The sequence below is a fragment of the Perna viridis genome, chromosome 1 (assembly GCF_037379345.1).
Source record: "Perna viridis isolate PV_CMFRI_1.1 ecotype Kerala chromosome 1, ASM3737934v1, whole genome shotgun sequence".
NCBI classification, from domain to species: domain Eukaryota; kingdom Metazoa; phylum Mollusca; class Bivalvia; order Mytilida; family Mytilidae; genus Perna; species Perna viridis.
Genome location: NC_142445.1, coordinates 19,472,914 through 19,495,089, shown reverse-complemented (window position 1 = coordinate 19,495,089; position 22,176 = coordinate 19,472,914). Strand labels below are relative to the sequence as shown.

At 30.9% G+C, this 22,176-nt stretch overlaps 2 protein-coding genes across 4 annotated transcripts in view; one reads left to right on the top strand and one right to left on the bottom strand.

Moving 5' to 3' along the window:
* LOC148627643 (synapsin-like) overlaps window positions 1-22,176 on the top strand; it is a 96,039-nt gene that overhangs the window by 29,599 nt on the left and 44,264 nt on the right. For all 3 annotated transcript variants that reach the window (XM_088576482.1, XM_088576501.1, XM_088576491.1), the window contains 3 exons: window positions 5,758-5,849; window positions 9,445-9,595; window positions 10,935-11,024. In XM_088576482.1, coding sequence (XP_088432608.1) covers window positions 5,758-5,849; window positions 9,445-9,595; window positions 10,935-11,024 — 333 coding nt within the window. The remainder of the gene's footprint in view (window positions 1-5,757; window positions 5,850-9,444; window positions 9,596-10,934; window positions 11,025-22,176) is intronic.
* On the bottom strand, window positions 12,646-19,390 carry LOC148627646 (metalloproteinase inhibitor 3-like). Its single transcript, XM_088576529.1, has 6 exons — window positions 19,259-19,390; window positions 17,670-17,873; window positions 16,352-16,518; window positions 15,726-15,840; window positions 15,032-15,153; window positions 12,646-12,841 (listed from the first exon to the last, which is right to left on the bottom strand). Exons 2-6 carry the CDS (start codon window positions 17,791-17,793, stop codon window positions 12,662-12,664), a joined length of 708 nt encoding a protein of 235 aa, XP_088432655.1. The 5' UTR covers window positions 17,794-17,873; window positions 19,259-19,390; the 3' UTR covers window positions 12,646-12,661.

The window sequence follows — 22,176 nt, the reverse complement described above, 5'->3', positions numbered from 1 at the left end:
GAATTTTTCACAGGCATGACTGAAACAGTTGTGATAAGGTTCTGGATCAATCGTAGAACATTGCTTTGATACTGGTTAGCATATATTAAAATGCTCACAGTACAAGTACTTCGATTTCTAAAGTGGCAATACTGCATTTCCTGTGATTTAACATACTTGCGGAAGTTTTTTTCTCTTGTAAATTAGTGGCAGATCTTGTTTAGGGGTCAAATTAGTTCTACTGATTTTATAGTGCAATTGAGAAGAAGATTAAAATTTTCTATATACATGTGCAATTATTTATAATTATAATGTTTGATAGAAGTTTTAATCTGCTTATTAGATTACTTAATTGAGACAAACTCAATCCCCTGACATCATCATTGTATGCATTTTAAAGTCTTTTGTAGAATAACCAGAAGCATTTCTCTTGTTGATTATTTGTTTTCCATGATTCATTTTGAATTATATGAGTAAGAACAAGTGATGTTGATATTACAGTGTTTTAGTTTCAAATGTCTGAATTATTGCCTGGGTTTGAAGGATTTGTGTGAATTCTGATATCTGTTGAGAAATTTCTACAAACAACAGAATAGGCATAATTAATCAAGATTATGTCAGATTTCTGTTCTCTTTGAAATCAAATTTTATTTCGTTCATTGATGTGGAATCGAAATTGCATAACAGAGTTTCTGAACTATTAAGGTATGACTCCATCTAAGAATCTTCTAAGTTGTTGAAAGTATATACCCTGGTAAAAATGAATGTTTACAATAACAGTCTAAAAATCTCTTAGCTACACTGCTGCAAAGCATATTGTCATTTTAAATAGTGGTCTGTGGAATACTGTTGAACTCTACAACTTTGAGAAATGAATTAGAGAATTTAATAATCTCTCTTTGCATGACTTTTAGATGAAATTTACTGGTTTATTTTGAAAGCCGCAATCATTGTAGCAACTACGGATGAAGAAAAGTTAGGATTCGGACAGAATTTATCATTTCTTAATGTCTGTGTATGCTGTTCTGTCAGACTGATCAGGGTCTGAGTTGTATAAAGTTATATTGATTATGCTTCTCTTGTCAAATATGGTTTGATTCATGAGTAACAATAATATTTGATGGAATAAAGTAACTCTTATAGATATAAAATGTCTAAGAGAGTAATCAAGAGAACCAAGATTCTAGTGGAAATCAAAAGAATGTAATCCAGGGATAAAGACCAGACATGGAAAACAGACACACACAAAAGAATATAAAATAACCAAAGTAATACATACAATGTAACTGTAACTGTAAAATAAAAAGTAAATAACAATAACATTGAAAACTGGGAGCATGGACCAGGTGAACCGGTAGGGTAAGCGTCCTCTGCTTTCTAGAATCATCCGCTGAGTTGCTCATGAAAAGTCAAATCCAGGGTAGACTGCAGGAACTTTTTGTACCGTGTTAAGACTTCTTACAATTAGGCTTCTTGAACAGGGTTATGTAGCTACAACTTTATCTTTACAGAAGTTTATTGGTCATTATCATGAACTTATGGATCGTTATGATGTATCTATCTACACAATGAGAATCAATTTGTTCATCATCCCATATTTTTTCTCTCTCAAGTTGCTTGTAAAAAGTCAAGTCTAGGGTAGACGAAAAAGGAAAGGAAAACTAAGACACGTTAAACAAATCAGTTCTCATGGTGCAGATGGATACACCATGATGACTTCAATCTTGTAGCAACATAAACCTGTTCCAGAAGCGTAATTGTAATAAGTCTAGCGTGGTACAAAAAATCTGCACAGTAGCGGCAAGCTCTCACATAAAGTATGAATTGTGATATAAAAACTCCATATGCAGGTGCAGAAGGAATGTCACCTTAGATAAAAGGAAAGTTGACCATACAGAATGAAAAGTTATGGCGTTCGTCATATAGTTTGGTCAGTAGTTGATCACTAAGTGTAGGTCATGATATGAGGCTGACTTCACAGTGTCTGCAATATCCTTTTTCTCAAGTTCTTTGGGGGTAGATGTGATGTATAAATCCCAGAAACTAGGATTGTCTAACAATAATACATCATATATAAAAAGAGAAACTGAGATTAAAGGATCTAGCTAAACGATGTTCCTCCTTCTGGATCTAATCAGCTGTACAATCAGTCTCTTAGGAGTGAAGGAATGTCAGCAAGTAGAGGAGCACAATTTGTTCCCATTGAAATGCTGACTGTTTGTTGAAAAAAGCTTCCACCACACAGGACAAATTTGTTGTCACTAAAAAATTCCCCCATTTTGAAAACATTTTCTTTGGTGTATATGGAATTGTTTTTTTTACAAAGTGTGAAGAATCTCTACCAAAAATTACATATTTGTGTCTAGGTGTATCGTCTCTTTTGGAGTAACAATGAAAAAAACAGTTGCATGCAGTTTGAACTTAGATTTAAGCCTGCTGTTTTTTATACTTTATGTTCATGAATTCCTATTACTGCAGTAATTGTGATATGATGTGTGTGTCAATTTATATTCAGGACAAACATTATGCCTCTTAGAATTGAAATAGATAAACCATCATTAATTGTTATGAACACTCAGGGTTCTTGTTATCTTGGTATATTTATAGAATTTAAGTATTTGGTTGCCCCTAATTCAGGAAAAGAAAGTACAACATCGTTTAGTTGTTGTGGGTACCTAATTACCTGAAAAGGAATTACCCTATCCTTGTTTTTCTATATTATGGACCTTCATATTTCTTAAACTCACTTTGTTCCCTTTCTTTTCCTCATTGTAGTGTACAGTAACTTTTAAGATATATTTACATTCACTTCTAAGGTGAAAAACATCAGTTAAAAGATTAATTTTATTTCATAGCACATAAGAGTTGACTTAAATAGAACAAGAATAAAAAGATTAATTTTATTTCATAGCACAGAAGAGTTTACTTAAATAGAAGAAAAATATCATAGATTTATATTATGTGTCACTTTTATGATTCTTTAGATGAAATACTCACAAAATGTACTCAGAAATGGGATAATTTTGTCCGTTATAAATTGCATTGGTGTGTTTGATTGACTTTCTCTTTATGAATCATAGTCAGTAATGATGCGTTTGATTTGTTGTTAGATATAAAGGTAATAATAATAGTTAGTTCCTTGATGGCATTTCTCTGTTAGTGTTTTAGTGGTTATTGAGAATTTCAGAACCATATTACCTTTAAAGTATAATTTGTTTGGAAAGAACAGACATATTGATTAAGACTTTCTTCGGACAGCACAAAATTCTTTTAAACATAAATATCATGAATGAAAGGAATTTTTAATTTCTGTATTTTTTTGTACTATCTTATTAGAATGTATATTTCTGGTTTATCTCATGATTATAAGTTTCAAAACAGGTTCAGTAAACTCTTTTGTTTTTATACAGGGTAGTCAATGAGCATATGTGACATGCAGGGCTTTCATTATCTATTCAGTGAACAGGCTTAATAGAGAAAATGGACTGTCTACACCTTCAAAATGTATCAAAGAGGGAATGGAGGACCCATTGTGATTATGAAACTCCATTTCCACTTTTTGAACTGTCTACATTTTGACAGTAGCTGGTTCTTAATTAAACCTCTGGACATGTATATATACTTCTAAGGGTATGGCTTGGGATAGAACAAAAGATATTAGCTTGTGGAAGAATTTGTTTGGCATGTATGGATAGTACCCCTCAGGTCCCCTCAGTTAAGACCAATGGGTCTATATTTCAGTAGATAATGAGACACACTTTGTATTATTCAGTGCTTTCAGCAAATTGTAATACTTGGCATTAACATTACTTCTTATTTATGCTGCTTTAGTTTTCTACTTCATAGTCATCAATCTATTTCTATTTCCTCTCATTACCATAATCTGTTAAAGAAGGAATTGGTCTTTTATGTGAAGCCATAAAAGATATATTACTTTATCACTGGATTGATTGGGGGAAATACCATATTTAGAAGGTTTTACATTTTTCAATTTAAAGAAGATATTGAGTGTAAAGTGAAGGAAAGTGATATGAAATCTTGGAATAGAAATGATTTTTTTAGACAGGAATTTTGTGGGAGTAATCTGTGACTTAGATTGGTTCATGGTTATAATCTCAGCTTTGACATTTAATTTGAGAGTATTTGTGTAAAATAAAATTGTCTTTTTTTGTTGGAGGTGTAAAGTAGTCAAGTTCACACTGTTACATATTTTAAGAACAAGTTTGTGAACTTGTTGGTTACTGTATGAATAATGAAAGTTGTTTTAAATTTGGAAAGATGATTTTGTGATCACTTGGAAAATGAAGTGATTGGTTTCTTTGGTGTAATAAAATTTTAATCAAACACAAAAATATCAATAAGGGCTAACCTCTCACCATCAGCATTACAATAAAATACTTGGGAATTTCAAGATCCAAAACTAAAGTATTTACGAAAAATACTCTAAATCAATAAAATGGAAATTAGAAACCAAATCTAGAAGTGATAAAGCTCTACCAAAGTATTACTAAGGAGTTGTGTTATTGCAGCTACCATGTTAAATACTAGGAATAATTCCTCTGTCTTATAAAGATTTAAAATTTTGGTAAGTAATCTATTATCTTTAGTTCAGGTTAGAAAAGACTGATTACTGGGCTGGTAATTACCCCTTGAGACCTATGGACCTATGCAGATTTTGTAATGCTGTATATGTTTGTCGAGGAGCAACCTCTCATTGCATTATTAATCAAGATCCATAAATAAAGTATATACAAGAAGTAATCACAAACAATAAGTCCAGGGCTCCAATGTTTTTTCATTTGTTGTGATTATCTTTGGTAAATTGGTAAAGTTTTTACCCCAATTCAATACAGATCCTTAATTTGTTTTTCTTGATTCATTTTCTTAGTCATTCTTCAGTGTAACATGGAAATAAATTAGCATGTTAAGTGGTAGTGTCTATGACAGTTGCCTGTTATGGCTTAAATCAAGCTTAGATAAAGTATGTTATTAAATGTAAATTCTGACACGTTTAGCTATTGATTCCTACATGGTTTAGATATGCATGGTCAAAAATCTATTATTTTACTGAGAATTCCATCACATACATATTGACCATTAGTGTGGAATGATAATGTATCGTGATATTCAGTAAATGAATGTTTGATTGATCATTGAGTCTACTTCATTGAATATCAGTGCCTGTTTATTTGAGCTTCAGTATTTCCTTTATAGTATTTTATCAAAAGTACAGTATTAAAGACAGGAATTTACATCAGGTATCCCACTGAAGGTGGTATTAGTGATATCATTTACTCTGAATTCAGAAGATATGCAGATTAATTCCTTTACTATGTAGTTTTGTTTCTTACAGCGAGTAGCAAAGTCAACTTCAGGGAATGGAGTTTTTTTTCCCCTTGATTGAATGAACATTACCTGATTATGTGTCTCAAGTACAATGAGTTAACTAGACAATTATCAATGAGATTTTAACTTTTTATCATTTCATTTGGTGTTTTATTCCAAGTTTTATGCAAAGTTTAAATCACTTTGTAAATTTTCCAGTTAACTACTGAAGGAAGTTTATCAGCTGATCACCATTATCAACTTTATTCACTGAAGTTAACTATTTTATTTACTGTAATAGCCATTATAATATTGGAAAGTTTATGCAGAACTTGTTTTAGAACACATGGCACTTATACATGTACACTGTAGTTAGTTCAGCAATCAGTCATTTTGTCTTACTTGTGGTTTTGTGTATCTATATATTACTAACTTATATTTTTTCCTTTTCAGGCAGAATTTAAAGAAATAAATTTAGCATCGTATTCTGATACAGGTACTATGGTAGATATACAAGTAACACGCAGTGGAACTAAAGTTGTTAGGTATTACAGTTTGTTAAACATTTACCGTACTTTGTAATGTTATTTTAGGTTGCAGCCAATTAAAGACCAACAAATGGTACATCTATCAAACTACTCAAGTTACATCAAGTTTTATAACTTTCTTTTAATTTCCATGACATACATGAGTGTACCTTGAAAGTATAGTTTGATACCAATGTGTGTGAGCATGTGCATATGTACTTTTTTGGTTCTGTATGAAATTTTGTTTTTTTGTTTTTTTTATGTTACTAGAAGCATGATATATTAAGATCATAACTCAATGAATACAAAGACAAACATCAACAATCTTAATATTCTGTTCATTGCAGAGTGGCTGGAATAGTGTTCATGTTTAAAAAACTTTGATCTGTGTGATCAAGACAAAGTAAGACTAGTACCCCAGCTGCAGCATGTGTAATTCCTAAGCCCATATTGTGCACATATCAGAAAAGTGATTGAACACTGCATGAAGTTTCCAAAAAAATGTAAAAACAGCAAGTGAAATGGGAGGAGTTGTGTATAACAGCAAAACAAAATGTTTAATAACATAGTCATATTTTTCACAAATCTTGTCAAAAACCAAAATTCCTAAACATTGCTATCTCTATGAAGTTTTGTAAAAATCCAATAAGTAGTAAAGTAGGAGTTACAAACAATGTTTCTATGACTGTGAGTAAAAAAAAAACCTCCTTCTTCCATAGCCATTTCTTTCGCAAAATTGAAAAGTACTACAAGTCCTGACAATATGCACATCAAGCTAATTTGTGATCTGACACTGTACTAAGTTTTATCAGAATCCAGTGAGACCAACAGATGTATAGATAGACCAAAAGTTATCACCTACCAAACATTGTTTTTGTAGAGTATAATATGTAACTTGCTGCCTACTTGTTGTTATAAAGTTGGAAACCATCCTTTAAATGATGCTTCAGAAATAAAAAAAAAAATAAATCTAAAATAACAGCAAACCATAAGTGTCAATATGTAAAATAGTCTAATCCCTAGGCATCAAAATGTAGAGATTGTTGGATGGTTCATTGACTACGTTTTACATTATAAGGAGACTGGTTGTCTAGCTACAATGCAGTATATATTATATCATGGCTTTTTAAAACACTCTGCTACATTTATCAGTCAGTGGTTTCAGTTAAAATATGTTATTTGGCATGTGTAAGTGTTAACCATTAAAAAAAATTCAGATTTTTTTCTAGTATTTTGTTATGGTAATCTTGATGTATTTTTCTCTGAAGTCTTGCTTTATAAGCTATAACATAATGGTAATGATTTTGCTTTTCCCAATACTGAAAGTGTTGTTGTGCATTGATTTTGTTTAGAAACAAATTGGTATTGAAGGTCTGGTTATTAATTGAAAATCAGCTGTAAGTTTTCATTACATACTGGTGACAGTCTCTGCTCAAGGACACAAAGTAACCATCATTTACTAGAATTACTCGTTAGACTTTTATTGTAAAACCTGTCTGAACCAAATCCTATAAATCTAAACCAGTTTCTTATTCTACTTTCCCCTTATTCTGCAAAAAAATGTTTTTTGGGTAAATAATTTCAGTCTGCTAATCTGCATATCTGTTTATGAATCTGATATTCAATGTGTAGTTCTCCAAAACTTCTCCTCTATTATGTGCTAGAGTTTCATGAAACTTTATACACTGTTGAATTACCTAATTTAGATACACATGTATATTGTCGTGAATTTTGGTTTCAACAAGTTTTCAAAAAGCTTATCCAATAATAATGCCAAAGGAAAGTTTCTGCATACTCATTGAAGACCCATAGGTGGCCTGGAGCTGATATTCATCATGTGGATAGGGTTGTCCCTTTGATGTTATCACAATAGCATTATTATTACAGATACTACAATGACTTCCCTAGATTTACCTTAACCATTAAGTAACCATTCCTTCTTCAAAACCAAATCAAGGCAGAGGAACTTTAAAGGTTTTGGTAATTAAGGTTTTTACTGTTGTTACAAAAATGTATCTTTGGTAGTGACTGCTGTAGGACACTCTATCTACATCATATTTTGAATGTTCAAACAAAATATGCTTACATAAAAGAATGTGACTTAAGGGAATGTTTGTGCTCATGAAGTTGGTATTTCGATACTGTTAAAGTTTCAAAGAAAATGGAGTCATCTGATTGTATTTTATCCTGATGTTCGTTGACATTTAGCCAACAGCAATCGATGAAACGATGAAATGAAATGTTGAATTTAGACAATGCCTGATTGTCTGGTTATCACAAGAGAGTTATAATAATCTTAACCAATTAAGGAAACTCATATTATTTCCTGAATGCAGAAAAAAGTTCTACAAAAAGAGCATTCATCTTGAGTGATATACTACTAAGGTTTATATTTACCATTTTAATGACTGGTTGTGGAAATATTATGTTATATAAAATCTGTTCAGTTTTTCATGGGGTAAAGAAAATGCTGTAAAATATATTTTATTGGTCATAATTTTCAAGATTTGATTTTAAGGTTATGTTACTTCTTAAATAGGCGTCCTTTACAAAGGAGAATTTAGATAGTTCTTGAATTTCATTTTTACTTTCAAAGGGACAGAAAGATACTAATGTGGCATGAAATTCAGTTATATAAAAGATAAGAATAGTCATGGTTGAATTCCATAAGAGATCATGAATTATAGAAATTCTTATGCACCACCACTGCCCCACTACAATGTGCTTGGTCATATAGATATACTTTAGTCAGTCTTCCAGAATTTTTTAAATCTTGTTTGAATTTAAATGGATTGCAATTTTACTCTGACATAGGAGAACTTTGATCTTCAGTTGGTTAAATTTGTGGATTTTAATTTTTGCAATGTACACAAAGTATACATTGTTTTGCAACATTGTGAAAGTACTTAATGGAGAGTAACAATTTTCTGGGCTTTTGTGATTTAACCAAACCATAAATTCGAATTTGAATAAATTATCTTTCCAGACAACAAAACTGGTGCTAATGACATAAACAAATTGTTATATAGAAAGTGTGATTCATCTAATATTCCTTGTGTAATAAATTTTCAATAATTCAAATATAAAATAAATTTTGTAGTTTTACTCTCCGACTTTCTTTCTCAACTCAAATATCAATCAGCCGATCATGTCAAAAATAGCAATAAATTATTGAGAAAATCTATATGATGAATTAGATGATCAATTTGTTACTATGAATAATCAAAATATAGTTACTTTTGTCATGAATATTAGAAGATTTAACTTGTCAAGTTCTGTGCACTTGTTTAATCATTAAAGCTCATTGAAATATCTCAAAACAGTTGTATTTACTAATTAAAATCTGCAACCTTAAATGGAGTTTAGGCAATTTTACTGTAATTGTAAATGAATAACAGACAAACACAACAAAGTACATAAAATAACTAAAAGAATACAAAGTAACAAAAGTAAATGAGCAACTAGGACTCCTTTAAAAACTGCTAAGTTACTTTACTTTGGCTCTTTTAGTCGACATCTTTGATTGATATATTTTTTTAAAAACTTAATATTTTGATAGACTATTTTAAAGTTTGTCAGTGTTGTTTTTTTAATGTCTTGTGTCTGTTTTCAGGTCATTTAAACCCGATTTTTTATTAATACGACAGTATGTACGAGATGCCTCAGAGGATTGGAGAAGTATACTTATAGGTTTTCAGTATGGTGATATACCTAGCATTAACTCATTACACTCAATATACAACTTCCAAGACAGACCATGGGTGGTAAATATCTCTAATTTTTATTTTAAATATTTTTTTTTTTAGAAACCCTTCTCTACTCTTTCATGTTTGTTTTGTAATTTGGTGGGTAAGCTTTTGGCTTGTTTGGTCATGTTAGATCAAGTTCTAAAACTACCAGTCCTTTAAAGAATCATGTAAGAATATATAAAGTGTTTCAATGTCACTCAGGTACTTCTGGATTAAACAGATAGACATCAATATTGCTTAGTTGACATATGCCTTTCAAATAACATTGAGTAAAACATTAACATCAGGGAACAGAATTAGTCTATCCTTGATTAATTGACCATTACATAATGAAAATTTACAAAAGTCTCTGAGATTTTAGCTTAATAACAAACTTAAATTAAAATACCTTTGAAATGACATTCTCCCAAGTCAGGGTTTTGAGTCCACCTTTGCTCCCTCAAACCCCTGTCATCACTCATTCATATTTAGTGGGTGTAGTCCAGAGCCATCTAGTGAGTTACCAAAATTTAACTAGGATCCAACATCCAATCAAATCACTCGTAATAGAAAGTCTTCGATATAACTTACAAAATGGCTACACACAGTGTCTGTTTTTTTTTTTCCAGTAAAGACTCTAAACATAATCTACTGTTATCATTTTTGCTCATATTGAATCATTTGTGACATCTTACAACTATAATTTATTATATTGGATCGTCCATTACCTCATGTTATAGTTAAACTTTCCACTGACGTTAAATCGATTTTCATTGGTGCTTCATACCTGGAGAAGTAACCAATCAGAATTGGCTTGATGATACCCACTAAATACGAATGAGTGATGTCAGGGGTTTGAGGGAGCAAAGGTGGACTCAAAACCCAGACTTGGGAGGATGTTGAAATGAAAGTTCAAATCTCTTTCTCAATTGCGAAGTTAACTAGCTAAGATACTTCATTTGGTAATGGTCATTCAATCAAGGGAAGACCATCTATATTCCCTGAAGTTAACTATTCTATTTGCTGTAATTGAAAATATAATTTCATGTCTAAACTTTTAAGACTGTTAGAAAGTGTCAAATTATCTATGATTCTTAGATTGTTTAGAGTCTGTTTAAGCAGGTTTAGCTTTTATATTTAGATATTTTATGGTCAAAATCTAGAGACAAATTCAGAATTTCTGCTTGGAGGGGGTATGAAAAAAATAAGTTGCAGGTTGCATGAAGCACAAATTCTTTTAAAGAGTAACATTATACAAAATTCCTAGACCTATTGCATGAAATCTTGAAATTTTCAAGACCTATTTAACAATCCATATCTGGGAATGTTTTATGTTTTAATAGAATTACTTTCATGTGAAGTTTTGTCTTTTCAGTTAGCACAACTTGTCAAACTACAGAAGAAACTAGGCAAGGAAAACTTCCCATTAATAGAACAAGCATACTACCCAAATCACAGAGAAATGGTAAGTTTCTGTTACATATTTTATAGCGAATAAGTGATAATTTTTTTTATGAATTGACAATTATTTGAAGAACTAACTTCTTTAGATTGGAAACTGGACAATTGACAAGAGATTAAATACTGATTCAAATCTCTGGAATGATTAAAAATTTAAATCTCATGGTCAATTTTCCAGTTCACTACCTTAGGAAGTTCATCAGATGATTGTCATTTCATTAAGAGAAAAACCAACTCTGTCACCTGAACATCATCATTGTGTATGCTGAAAAAATCTTGAATGACTATACATTCATAAATTGTTTTCTTCCAAGAAATTAGGTGTATTGCTATAGGTTGCTTCTATGTTGTTGTTGGATATAACTTATCTTGTGTAACTTCTTGTATTGTTTTTAGATAATGTTTATGAGTTGAATGTGACAAGGTCCTGATTATTGCATGTAATTTGCAAATACAGTTTATACACTCTTGGACCAAAAATGATTGCGCTGGAGCCCTTTTAACAAATATAATAATGATAGGACTAGTACCAGGTTTATAATGGAATAAGATTTCCTAGAGGTCCAGTTATTAATGCTGCAGAAAGTTGTGTTGGCTTCATACATTTTACAGAATAACTTTATTTGGTTGTTAAAAAATGTTCGTTTATTATCAGTTGGGCCGTATGAGTTTCATTTTGGAATATATTTACTGGGTTCAGTATTGATGAACATTACAGATTGAATTGATCGTCCAAAATATTTAACATTTCAAGTATTGACTTATCAGATAGCTTGAAGTTGGAAGTTGAGGGAAAACTATAAAAAATAAACAAAAAGTTTGAGGTCAGTTTTAATTTTAGACAGATAATGAAACCATGACAAGGGTTCAGTCAACTTCTCTTTACTTTGCTTAAAATCTAAGATTGGTTATAGAATTCAGTTATGTAAGAATTATTTCTTGTTTTATAAAACTTGTCAAACAATTTTACACATGGTAATGGAATTAATTTAAATGGACAGACACAAAAATTAGAATGGGGTAGTTAAGCTTAAAAAAAACCTGCTATGGTTTGAGTGACAAGAACTGTTTTATTAATTGATACGATCTGATCTGATCATTACATTATGGAAGCATAATTTTAAATGAGGAATTATTATGAACAATAAGCATGACTGGAAAGCATAAGAAATATATCCCAAATAGGACTCTCACTTTTGTTTTGCTTTACTCTCTTTTAAAATTGAAGTATAAGTGTTTGTAAGAATCAGGCAAAATGGGAAAAATCAGAAACATGCATGTCAAAACCAATCTGACAATAAGATATAGCTTAAGGATGCTTTTCTCTATTTGAACAGACCATTATTTGATCTATGCATCATTGGATTTGCTCAAAAATTTTTAATAGAATCTTAGAAAAATGATGTTTTTGACAGAGTTATTTGCCCTTGAAATGTTCATTTTCAGTGCATTTCAATGAAATTGTAACTCAATGTTCTGGCTAAATGGAAAAATCTTGTCTGTTTTCCTTGATTTTGATGGTGCAAATAGTCAAATTACACTATCATTATGATGGTTTTTTTCATACCAAGTTTCACCTACTGCCTGATTCTTACAGGGACTGACACTTAATAAAAAAGAACAGATAAAAACTGATCACGCTTAACCTTTTTTCTGTTTTCTAAGACATTTGTTAAAGGCACGATTTTTCTTCCATTCACATTTCCTGTGACGTCTGCTATAATTGCACATGCCAAAGTTTTGGAAACAGCTATAAATTTCCTGTTGAATGTTACAGTTTCCGTGCTGTTTACGACATCCTTTTCCTGTGCACTGCTGTATCTGAAAACCAAATGAAAATGGTTATGCTATTTTATTGTGTAATTATTTACCAAATAAATGTGTAAGGTTTTAAACATTTCTTGCAAAAGCCTTAAGAGATTCTAAACTTTGTTAGGTTTGCTGTGTATATTAGAGTAGCTGGAGAGAATTTTGTTCAATTACATGAATTTTTTTTTTATCTTTTGTGGCTGATTGGTTGGTTTTTTGAAACTCATTATAACATTGTCAAGATCTCTTAGATATATACAATAAAAATAGATTACATTGTGCACAAAGCTTACATAATGTAAAGATGGGCTGCTAAAAGGAGGAGTGTCATTAGGCTCTTAAAATGGGCAAACAGTTTGTAGATTTTTTCTAATTTAAATTGTTTTCCTCTTGGTGTAAACAAATGCAGCTATTACAATTTTATCATTATATCATGTCCATATATTATTTTCTAATTTTGAGAGTGGCGGCATAAAAATGGTTTATTTTACTGATAATGTTACAATGAGGGAAAAACACAGGAAATTTTGCCAAATAGATTATCGTGTTACTTTCGTATGGTGTTTTTTCATATGGCTGCATTGAAACTTACAAAATTTCTTGGCTAAAATAAAGCAAAATTGATCTTTTTATTATATTTGTTGAAGCAACATTCTTTTCCCCAGGAGTGTAGACTGTGATTATGTGCATACTTCCATTAACTCTCTTTTAAATGATTTGAGTGATTCATTTTGGGATAGCTTCAGTCATTCAGTAAAGAGAAGGCGAACTATTTGCTGAAGTTAGTTTACTCACTGTAAGAATAAGAATAAAAGGAGACTTTTACAATTGAAAATGGGATTCTTATCATTGCTTTATAATGCTTGTTTAAATCTGTTTTCATTGATCAGTTTATTTGTTTAAATCTGTTTTAAGATCAAGCAAATGCTGTATCATGATATGTTTTTAGTTTTCTTCAATATTACCCAAGCTGATTCATGCAAGACAGCATTTAAATATCAATTAGACTACATTAGATGAATATTGTTTGCCTGATAGACATTTTGTTTGATTTTTAGCCTTTGGGCGTTGGATACTTCTTGACTTCTTTGATATCAAATAGGAAATGGTTTTATTTTAACCTTAAAGACTTAAGGTTGAGATATCAGTGATATATTAATACCACCAACATGAAAATGTATTTGAACTTCTTTGATATCAAATAGGAAATTGCCATCTTTCTTTTATTTTAATGACTTTAAGTTGAGAAATCTAGGATATTTCAGGATCATCAAAATGGATAACGTACAAGAACAAGATTAGTGCAGATTTTCCATATTCTTCAATAATTGTTTGATCTATGCAATCAATGTTAATGAATTATGAAATTTGTTTCATTTGAGTCCTATTAAACATTGATGATTTTCAAGTATTTGCATTTTTAATTTTAATTTTAATAATAGACTAGATTTTCTTTCTTTTTCTAGACAAATTAAATATTAAGGCTTTTTTTTCCCTATGTCAGTTATTCTTAGGAGGACTTGAAACATATCTTCCCTTTTGGTCTAGACTTTTAGAAACTTCTTTGACAACACATCATGAAGTCACTTTTTTTTTAAATCCAGTCTTCAGATATTGAAACTTTAATTATATTTTTAAGTAGCATGCCACATAAGAATCATGCAAAATGTGATTCATGGTTGGTAAGCCTACACAATTTTATTTTGGATATTTTGTTTAAAATGTTATCGTAAACAGAAAGTAACATGTGGGTTTTCATATAACCCATGTTCATAGGAGATAAAAATTACAAAGAATGTAATGCAGAATTCAAAATTAAGGGAGATAACCCTGAAAATGACACTAAAATACAATAGAAGCTATTGGATTCTCCATGTGGAATATCTCCTAAGAGCAGACAGATTGAAATGAATAATTGTACATTTCATCATATAGACATATAAAGCAACTTAATACCAAAAATAAAAATATTTACCCCCCTTTTTTTTTTTAGGTGTATCACATTTTATAGAATTTGCATGATTCTTAAAAAAAAATTGCTACTTAATATTAGACTAGATTTTCTTTTCTAGACAGATTAAATATTAATGATTTTTTTCCTGTGTCAGTTATTCTTAGGATTGACTTGAAACTTCTTGGACATTATATCATGAAGTTGTTTTCTTTTTAATCCAGTCTCAAGACAATAAATTTGCTACTTACAGTACATTTACAATTCTTTCTGTATTTTCTGTTCAATCCAATAAGGTTTATTCTGGTTAATGTTTTAAATTTCTGCACCCAGCTACAACCATCTACCCAAAGATCCTGGAGTATCGAATCTCCTGTAAAGTTGATAGTTATTCTTATTCAGTCAGCAATTTGGACTTGGCATTTTGATTCATTATATCATTTAACTGGGATAATAGTACAATATGGATCATTACTGTTTAAATACTATAATTTGTATAAGTTAAAATGTCAAATTGATCTTGGAAGGACACTCTCAACTCAACTATTGCCGGGTTGAAAATTAGGAAATACAAGCTGGTAGCCTAGACCATATTTTTTGTTTAATATTATCTATGTGTTCAACTAAATTTTACTTGAAAGTCTGGTAGCTCAGTTCAAAATCTAGTAGCCATGGGCTACCTGGTTTCTGCAAATTTTTATTCCTGTAATATGAAGTAATTTTTGATAGATAGTCTCCCTTGCTTGTACTGTCAATATAATGAGCGTTGATGTTTCTGACATTTAATGATAGGTTTTTTGTGTTAGATTTTATTTATAAAGGTTGTATGTTCATACCTGCCAGATTTTTTTTTATAAAGGTTGTATGTGCATACCTGCCAGATTTTATTTATAAAGGTTGTATGTTCATACCTGCCAGATTTTATTTATAAAGGTATGTTCATACCTGCCAGAAGATATATTTGATTTTTCTTGAGATAGACACCACAACTTTTCACAGATCCAGGGGACATAACTTCGGTAATTGTCTTTAGCTTTTTGGTAGATACTTTAGAACTGCCCTGTAGAAACAAAATAAATCCATTGTGAAGAAATATTTAAATGATGGAGTTGCCAATAGCACTAGATATTTTGGTGGATTATACCCATTAAACTATTCCAGCAATCTGCCAAAGTATAGACATATGTAATTTTAATACCGCTTCTCAAAAAAATAATGCAGCACAGTTATAATTTGCCATCAGTGTGAGGCATTATCATACATTATATATATTGTTGCTGAAAATGTGTTAGAAGATAATCAGGTTAGGGATAATATATTTGCTAAAGAGAAATCTTAAGACTTTTTCTCATTTTCATTCCTTTAAGTCTCTTAAATATTTCTTAATTGCTTTTTAGTCACAAAACCCACAGATTCTAACACTAATATATATATCAGTGGTAAATATCCAGAATGTCCTAAAATACTTTGACTTATTAACAATAAGTTTTGCATTGGAAGAAAATTTCAAATGATTTTAAGGAAAATTATCCATATCCAGGTGAATAGCTTTTTTTATTTTCTATACTCACTTTGAAGACTTTTATTACTTTAATATTATAAGTTCTACTGATTACAATTTTCTTTGGAGCCTGTCGACCTATACGATCCTTCTCTAAGTTGAAGTTTTTAGCATGCCACTGTTTGTACCCATTTTCTGCCAAATTTTCTTTTACACCCCTCACCATTGCTTTGATAACTAGTGATACAAGGAATAAAAAGTGTGATAATCTAATCTCATAGTATGATTACCTAGTCTATTGGTATGATCACTTAGTCTTCAAGTATGATTACATTGTCTAATGATATGATAAAACAGTCCTAAAAGATAATTTTCTAGTCTAAAAGTATGATTGCTTAGTATAATTGTATAGTACAGTAGTCTTAAAAGTATGATTACCTAGTCTAATGGTATGACAAAAAAGTCTTAAAAGTATGATTACCTAGTCTAATGGTATGACAAAAAAGTCTTAAAAGTATGATTTCCTAATCTAATGGTATGATTACTAAATCTCATAGTATGATTTCTCAATATTTTAGTATGATTATCTAGTCTGATAGTTTGATTTCTTAATTTTATAGTATGATCTTATATTCTGATAGTATGATAATATGATCTCAGAATGTTATTTTGGTAGTTCCATTTCCATTTTTGATTATTCAAGAATTTTATGTTAGTTTCTACATTTAGAAAATTTTCCATTACATGGTGATGTGACATTATTGTCAAATTAAAGCACCAATGGGAAAAAAAATGGATATGGTGAAACCTAACAAATGCACCAGCATATAACCTAAATATAAAGTGGTAAATACACCTTTAAGTAAGGTGTGGAAGGCCTTAACAACAAATGTAATAAAACCCACTGTAAACGGAACAATGACAGTTCTTCAAAATCAGATACAAAGTAATATAATGACAGATAGACACCATCTCCAACATTTCCTGACCATATTCTCTGAACCAATGAAAATTATTATCTAAATGTTAAAAGAATTTCCACTGTAATACATTAGATGTGTGAAAGTAGTGACTTCTCTATCATCATCTATGCATTACTAACTGACTATGGAATTGGTCTTATTTAACAATGCTGAATGAAGACAAATCAGAGAAAACAATGAAAACAAGACTGGTAACATTTTAAACCATCACAAACAGGCTTTTATTAAGTGCAACTACTTTTGTGCACTCACTTCAGTATAAAGCCATCTAAAATTCCAATTTCAATATTGGCTTTTAGTCAAATTAATCCTGTAGCACTTTACATGAAGAGAATTATTTACATTAGTTCTAACCATGCTCGGCACAGATGAATCCACAAAGATAAAGTAAAAATACCTACTTACCAAAATCATGGTTACAGAAAGCTGCTTGTGGATGTTGTATATTACACCGACAGCCTCCATTTACTAGGTTTAATATACTGAACAGCCATGCAACAGCAGCAATGACATATTTAGAAGGCTCCATGTGTTGTGCAATCAATAAAAATGTCTGTGTCCAAAGTATGAAAGTTTTGTGGTTCTGAGGGGAGGTTTTACATACTTGTACTACAAAAGTGTGCAAAATGTTGATTACAGCTGAAGTGGTATTTTTTGCATTTGTCACTTACAATCAGAGGATTAAGAAAAAACTAAGTACAAGTGTTTTACTTAGCTTTTGAATAGGGTCCATGGCATAGTTACTTATTAGGAAGGTATACTTTATATGATGTGTAAACAGGCCTTGCTTTCATCAACAACAAACAATTCAAGTTGAGAATTCCTACAATCCTGAGTTGTTCCTGAAATCTTCAATTTCAACTGATCTGATTGGTTCAATAATGAGTTCGGAAGATAATCTCAATTTGGGATTTTTCATGAAGCAGGGCACAGGTCAGTTTATTAGGTAGCAGAACATAGTTAAGTTTGCTAATCACTGAAAAGTAGAAGTGGGTATTACCAAAGGAGTTGTTTTGTACATGGCTCATAGTATCCTTACTGCTGTTTGGAGGGATTTACGTTTAAGCTCACCTGGCTGAGGGCCAGGTGAGCTATTGTCATCAAACTTGTCAGACGACTCCTTGTTAGAGTTATTGCCTTTAAAAGGTAAAAAAAAAATATGTGTTTAGCAGTTTTCAGCCAATTTCTTGAAAACTATAATAGATAGAATGATACTTTCAATTGATAAAATGATCCTTATGGTAAGTCCTACCAAAGTCTTCATTGAGTCAAAATTGTTGGACAGCTCCTTGTTAGAGTTATTGCTCTTGAAAGACAAAAAAATAACCAGGTGAGCAATTCAGGCCCTTGGAACCTCTTTTTATCCTATACAAACATAATCTGAGCCAAAGAAGCAGCCCAAATGTCCTTCCATCTATGTCATGTGTAAGGACAGTTGCTCGGAAGTCTCTTTTGGTGATACTTTATTATGAAAGGTCTGGAATCAATTTGAAATGTGCATGAAAAGACATGTAGATGATAGTTATTAGATGCTTGCATGGGAAGATATTCCAACTTAGAAGATCACAGGTAAACAGCATGGGTGAAAATGGGAAAGGGATATTCTTTTATGAGTCTGCTTAATTCCTGATTTTTTTTCTGATGAAACAACATGGAATTTTAAAATATTTTCAGTCAATTTAAACATTATATGTGAAATATTAACTGAACTATATATACAAATGTATGTATATCCATATGAACCAGTTAAATAATTTAAAGTAATAATTAGAATTTTGCTGTGAATTTCTTCTTCCAGAGATATTTTAAGTTCATAATAAATAATATTCTGTCATTAATCCTCATCTTGAATAAAGTAATAATGCATACATGTACTATTATAGATACATTTTGAATTTCGGAAAAGTGAAAAATACCTGATAATTAATTTAAAAAAAAAAACATCTTAAATTTTAGTATTCAGAAAAGTAAGGAAAGAGTAATTTTGTTCCTACCTTACAAGTTGTCCATATCTTTATACCAAATGTTACTGGTTTAAGCCAGTATTTTAACCAAGTTTTATTGAAATCTGTCTTACAAAACAAATGATAATCTTCAGGGATTATACCCCACGCCAGTTGACGTAGAAATGTGAGATGAATATGAACAAAAGAAAAAAGTACATAAATCTATCTACAACAAAAAGATGATTAATTGTAGTTTTATTAATATCACTTGATGCAAATGTGGTAAAGATATTGAGAAAGTTCATGAAGGATCCATTTTATTGTTTTGACTGCTGCGTTTATGGATTCCAATGTATTAATGAGGCTTATGTTTACGGCAAACTGTGTCACATGATGTTATGATGTTCTATGTCATACAAACCTCTTTGTATGAGCTGGTAGTCATCTCTTGGTATATTTCAGACTTAAAATAATTACTAGAAATCAATATATCCTAGCTGAAGTATTGATAGAATGGACATCTCAACCACTGAAATCTTCTAGGTGGGAGATTTCCTTTTAATATAGTGATAAATCTAGGGAGATTTTGCTTGGCATCATATATATTGGGAATATACTGCAAATTGTATTCTAAAAAATAAATGGTCTTTTGTAAAAACATCATATTTGATCAATTAACTTTTTATCAAACTAAAAACCAGAAGAATGTTTGTCATTGTCTTGGTAACATGTAACACTAATCAGTCCATGAAATTCTGAGTGGTTTTCAGGGTCAATTTAGGGTCATTGACCCAGATCATGGTAGATTCCTAGCATCCATTTGGGTGGTGGAATAAAGTTTCAGGATCCATTTTTTTTAACAATTAAAAACATTATGTGAATTTAATGTACAGCCTGTCCTAACTACTATTCAATCTAAGAGTTTAACTGAAGAGTGAAGGAGAGAATAAGATACTTTTCTTATATGTGCAATGTTTAAATATGAAATATATACGAGCATATCAGTCTTAAAAACTTAAACCACAAGTCTGACTGTCCTGGCCAGTGAAACTTGTTCTGGGCTTGTTGAATTTCTCATAATTGTTGAGTTACAAGACAATTACCAGTATGTTTTTATCATATAATGTCATAAAATGTCATATATTTGAAGTTTTGGGCTTGTGTTCCATAAAGTTAACTGTGAAGACTGGTATATGCTCCTTCAACAAGTTCGGGTTCTGGTAAGTATTTGAGCTTAAATTTATTCATCTGATTGCCCTTTGTCTGTCTTTTAGTGAGCTTACCAGTCTTGTTGTTCAGCCATTTGTCAAGTGATTTTTGTTGAAACTTTTTGTTATTAAGATTTTGGCACATTGTCATAAAAAAAAAAACATATGCATCTGCAGCAGCTTGCTACACAGTACACATATATTGTGACATGACCATTCTGACCTATATATAAATATTTACCTATTTTATGACCAAGTTCATCTTCCTGTTTTTGAATTTGGTATTTTTGTTCAGCAAATAATTGAAACAAAAATTAGTAGTTCATGAAAGGTTTAATATTTGTGATATCATAACCTGAACTCCTGAGTGCATGGATATATTGTTCTTCTATAGTACACCATTGATTTACAGAAGTGTTTGCTGAAAAGACATTTGTAATGCGACTAAAAATCTGATTTCCCTGTGGAACAATTGGCTTTACCTTTTCCAATCATTCTTGCACAATTCAGGATTACTGATCTTGTGTTGTCACTATATTAATATTCTGCCAGATAATGAAGCCTATAGAAGTGACAAACTGAATTTCCTTCAAACCAAATTTATATTCTGAATGAACAATCTAATGCAAATGAAATGCTGTAATGCTCATATCACTGTCTCCCGGAAACGTGTTTCCGACATATATGATCCTTCTTGTTTCTCAGCTAAGGACAATCAGTGATTTTGATAATATTATCATCAATTTGTCCATTGATTTCATTCATATCAGTATTACAGCTGGTAATATGGTAAACTTCAGGGAATAGAGTTGGTTTTCCTTAGTTTCAGTGACAGTTACCTGATGAGCTTCCTTAGGTAGTTAAATGTACAATTGACTAAGAGATCAAACTTTTATGATGTTAGAAAGTTTAAATCTGCTTTTCATTTATCCAATTAACTACCTAAGACATCTAGTCTATAAATCAAGGGAAGACAAACTCCATTCCTTGAAGTTAACTATATTTATCACTGTGATGTAAGAAAAAAAACAGGACCAGATTTATTGCTAGATTTCTGAAGTGCAGCACTCTATCTTGAAACTGAAAAAGAAAAAAAAATACTTGCATTTCTTTCTTGATCATAATTTAAAGAGTTAGATTTTTGCACTTGTCACCAAGCTGAGACCAAATGTTTTGGTTGGAAAGTTTGGTTGACCAGACAGCATACAAAAGTTAATTGGATATGATCTGTAAAGATAAGATATTTTAGGATGGTTCATCATTCATTCTATATAGATACCTCCTTCAGTTATTTGTATGTGTTTATATGAATTATATTAATGGGAATATCTCTTCTGTCTAGACTAGAACATAGATTTTTTCCACTTGCATTTGAAGTTAATTCCTTGAAGCATGTTTATATTATAGATTTTGATGAAATTGACAATTTCTGAGTTTGTGATATGTGATACCCGATATGGGACATAAGCTGTAGTAAAAAATCAATATAGTACATGTCCTAAAGCACAGAAGTTCCGTCTTGGTTACCCAACTTGACTTAGTCTAATCAAACAAACAAGTCATTGATCACTTATTGCTAATGATTGATTAAACCTCTGTAAATCAAACACATGTTGATCAAACTCCCAAAAGAGCTTGATCAGTGATTTTGATTAAAAATTCCTTTGGAAATCTGACTTAATTTTATGATAAAATTGCATTAAAATGAACAAGAAGTATGTTCTCAGACATCTTGAATTATTCCTAAATAGTACACCA

Coding starts and splice junctions, on each gene's coding strand:
- LOC148627646 (XM_088576529.1), bottom strand. CDS start 17,793: ATGGAGCCTTCTAAATATGTCATTGCTGCTGTTGCATGGCTGTTCAGT. Junction 15,841..16,351: donor AAGTAATAAAAGTCTTCAAA/GTGAGTATAGAA, acceptor TTGTTTCTACAG/GGCAGTTCTAAAGTATCTAC. Junction 15,154..15,725: donor TCAAATATATCTTCTGGCAG/GTATGAACATAC, acceptor TCAACTTTACAG/GAGATTCGATACTCCAGGAT.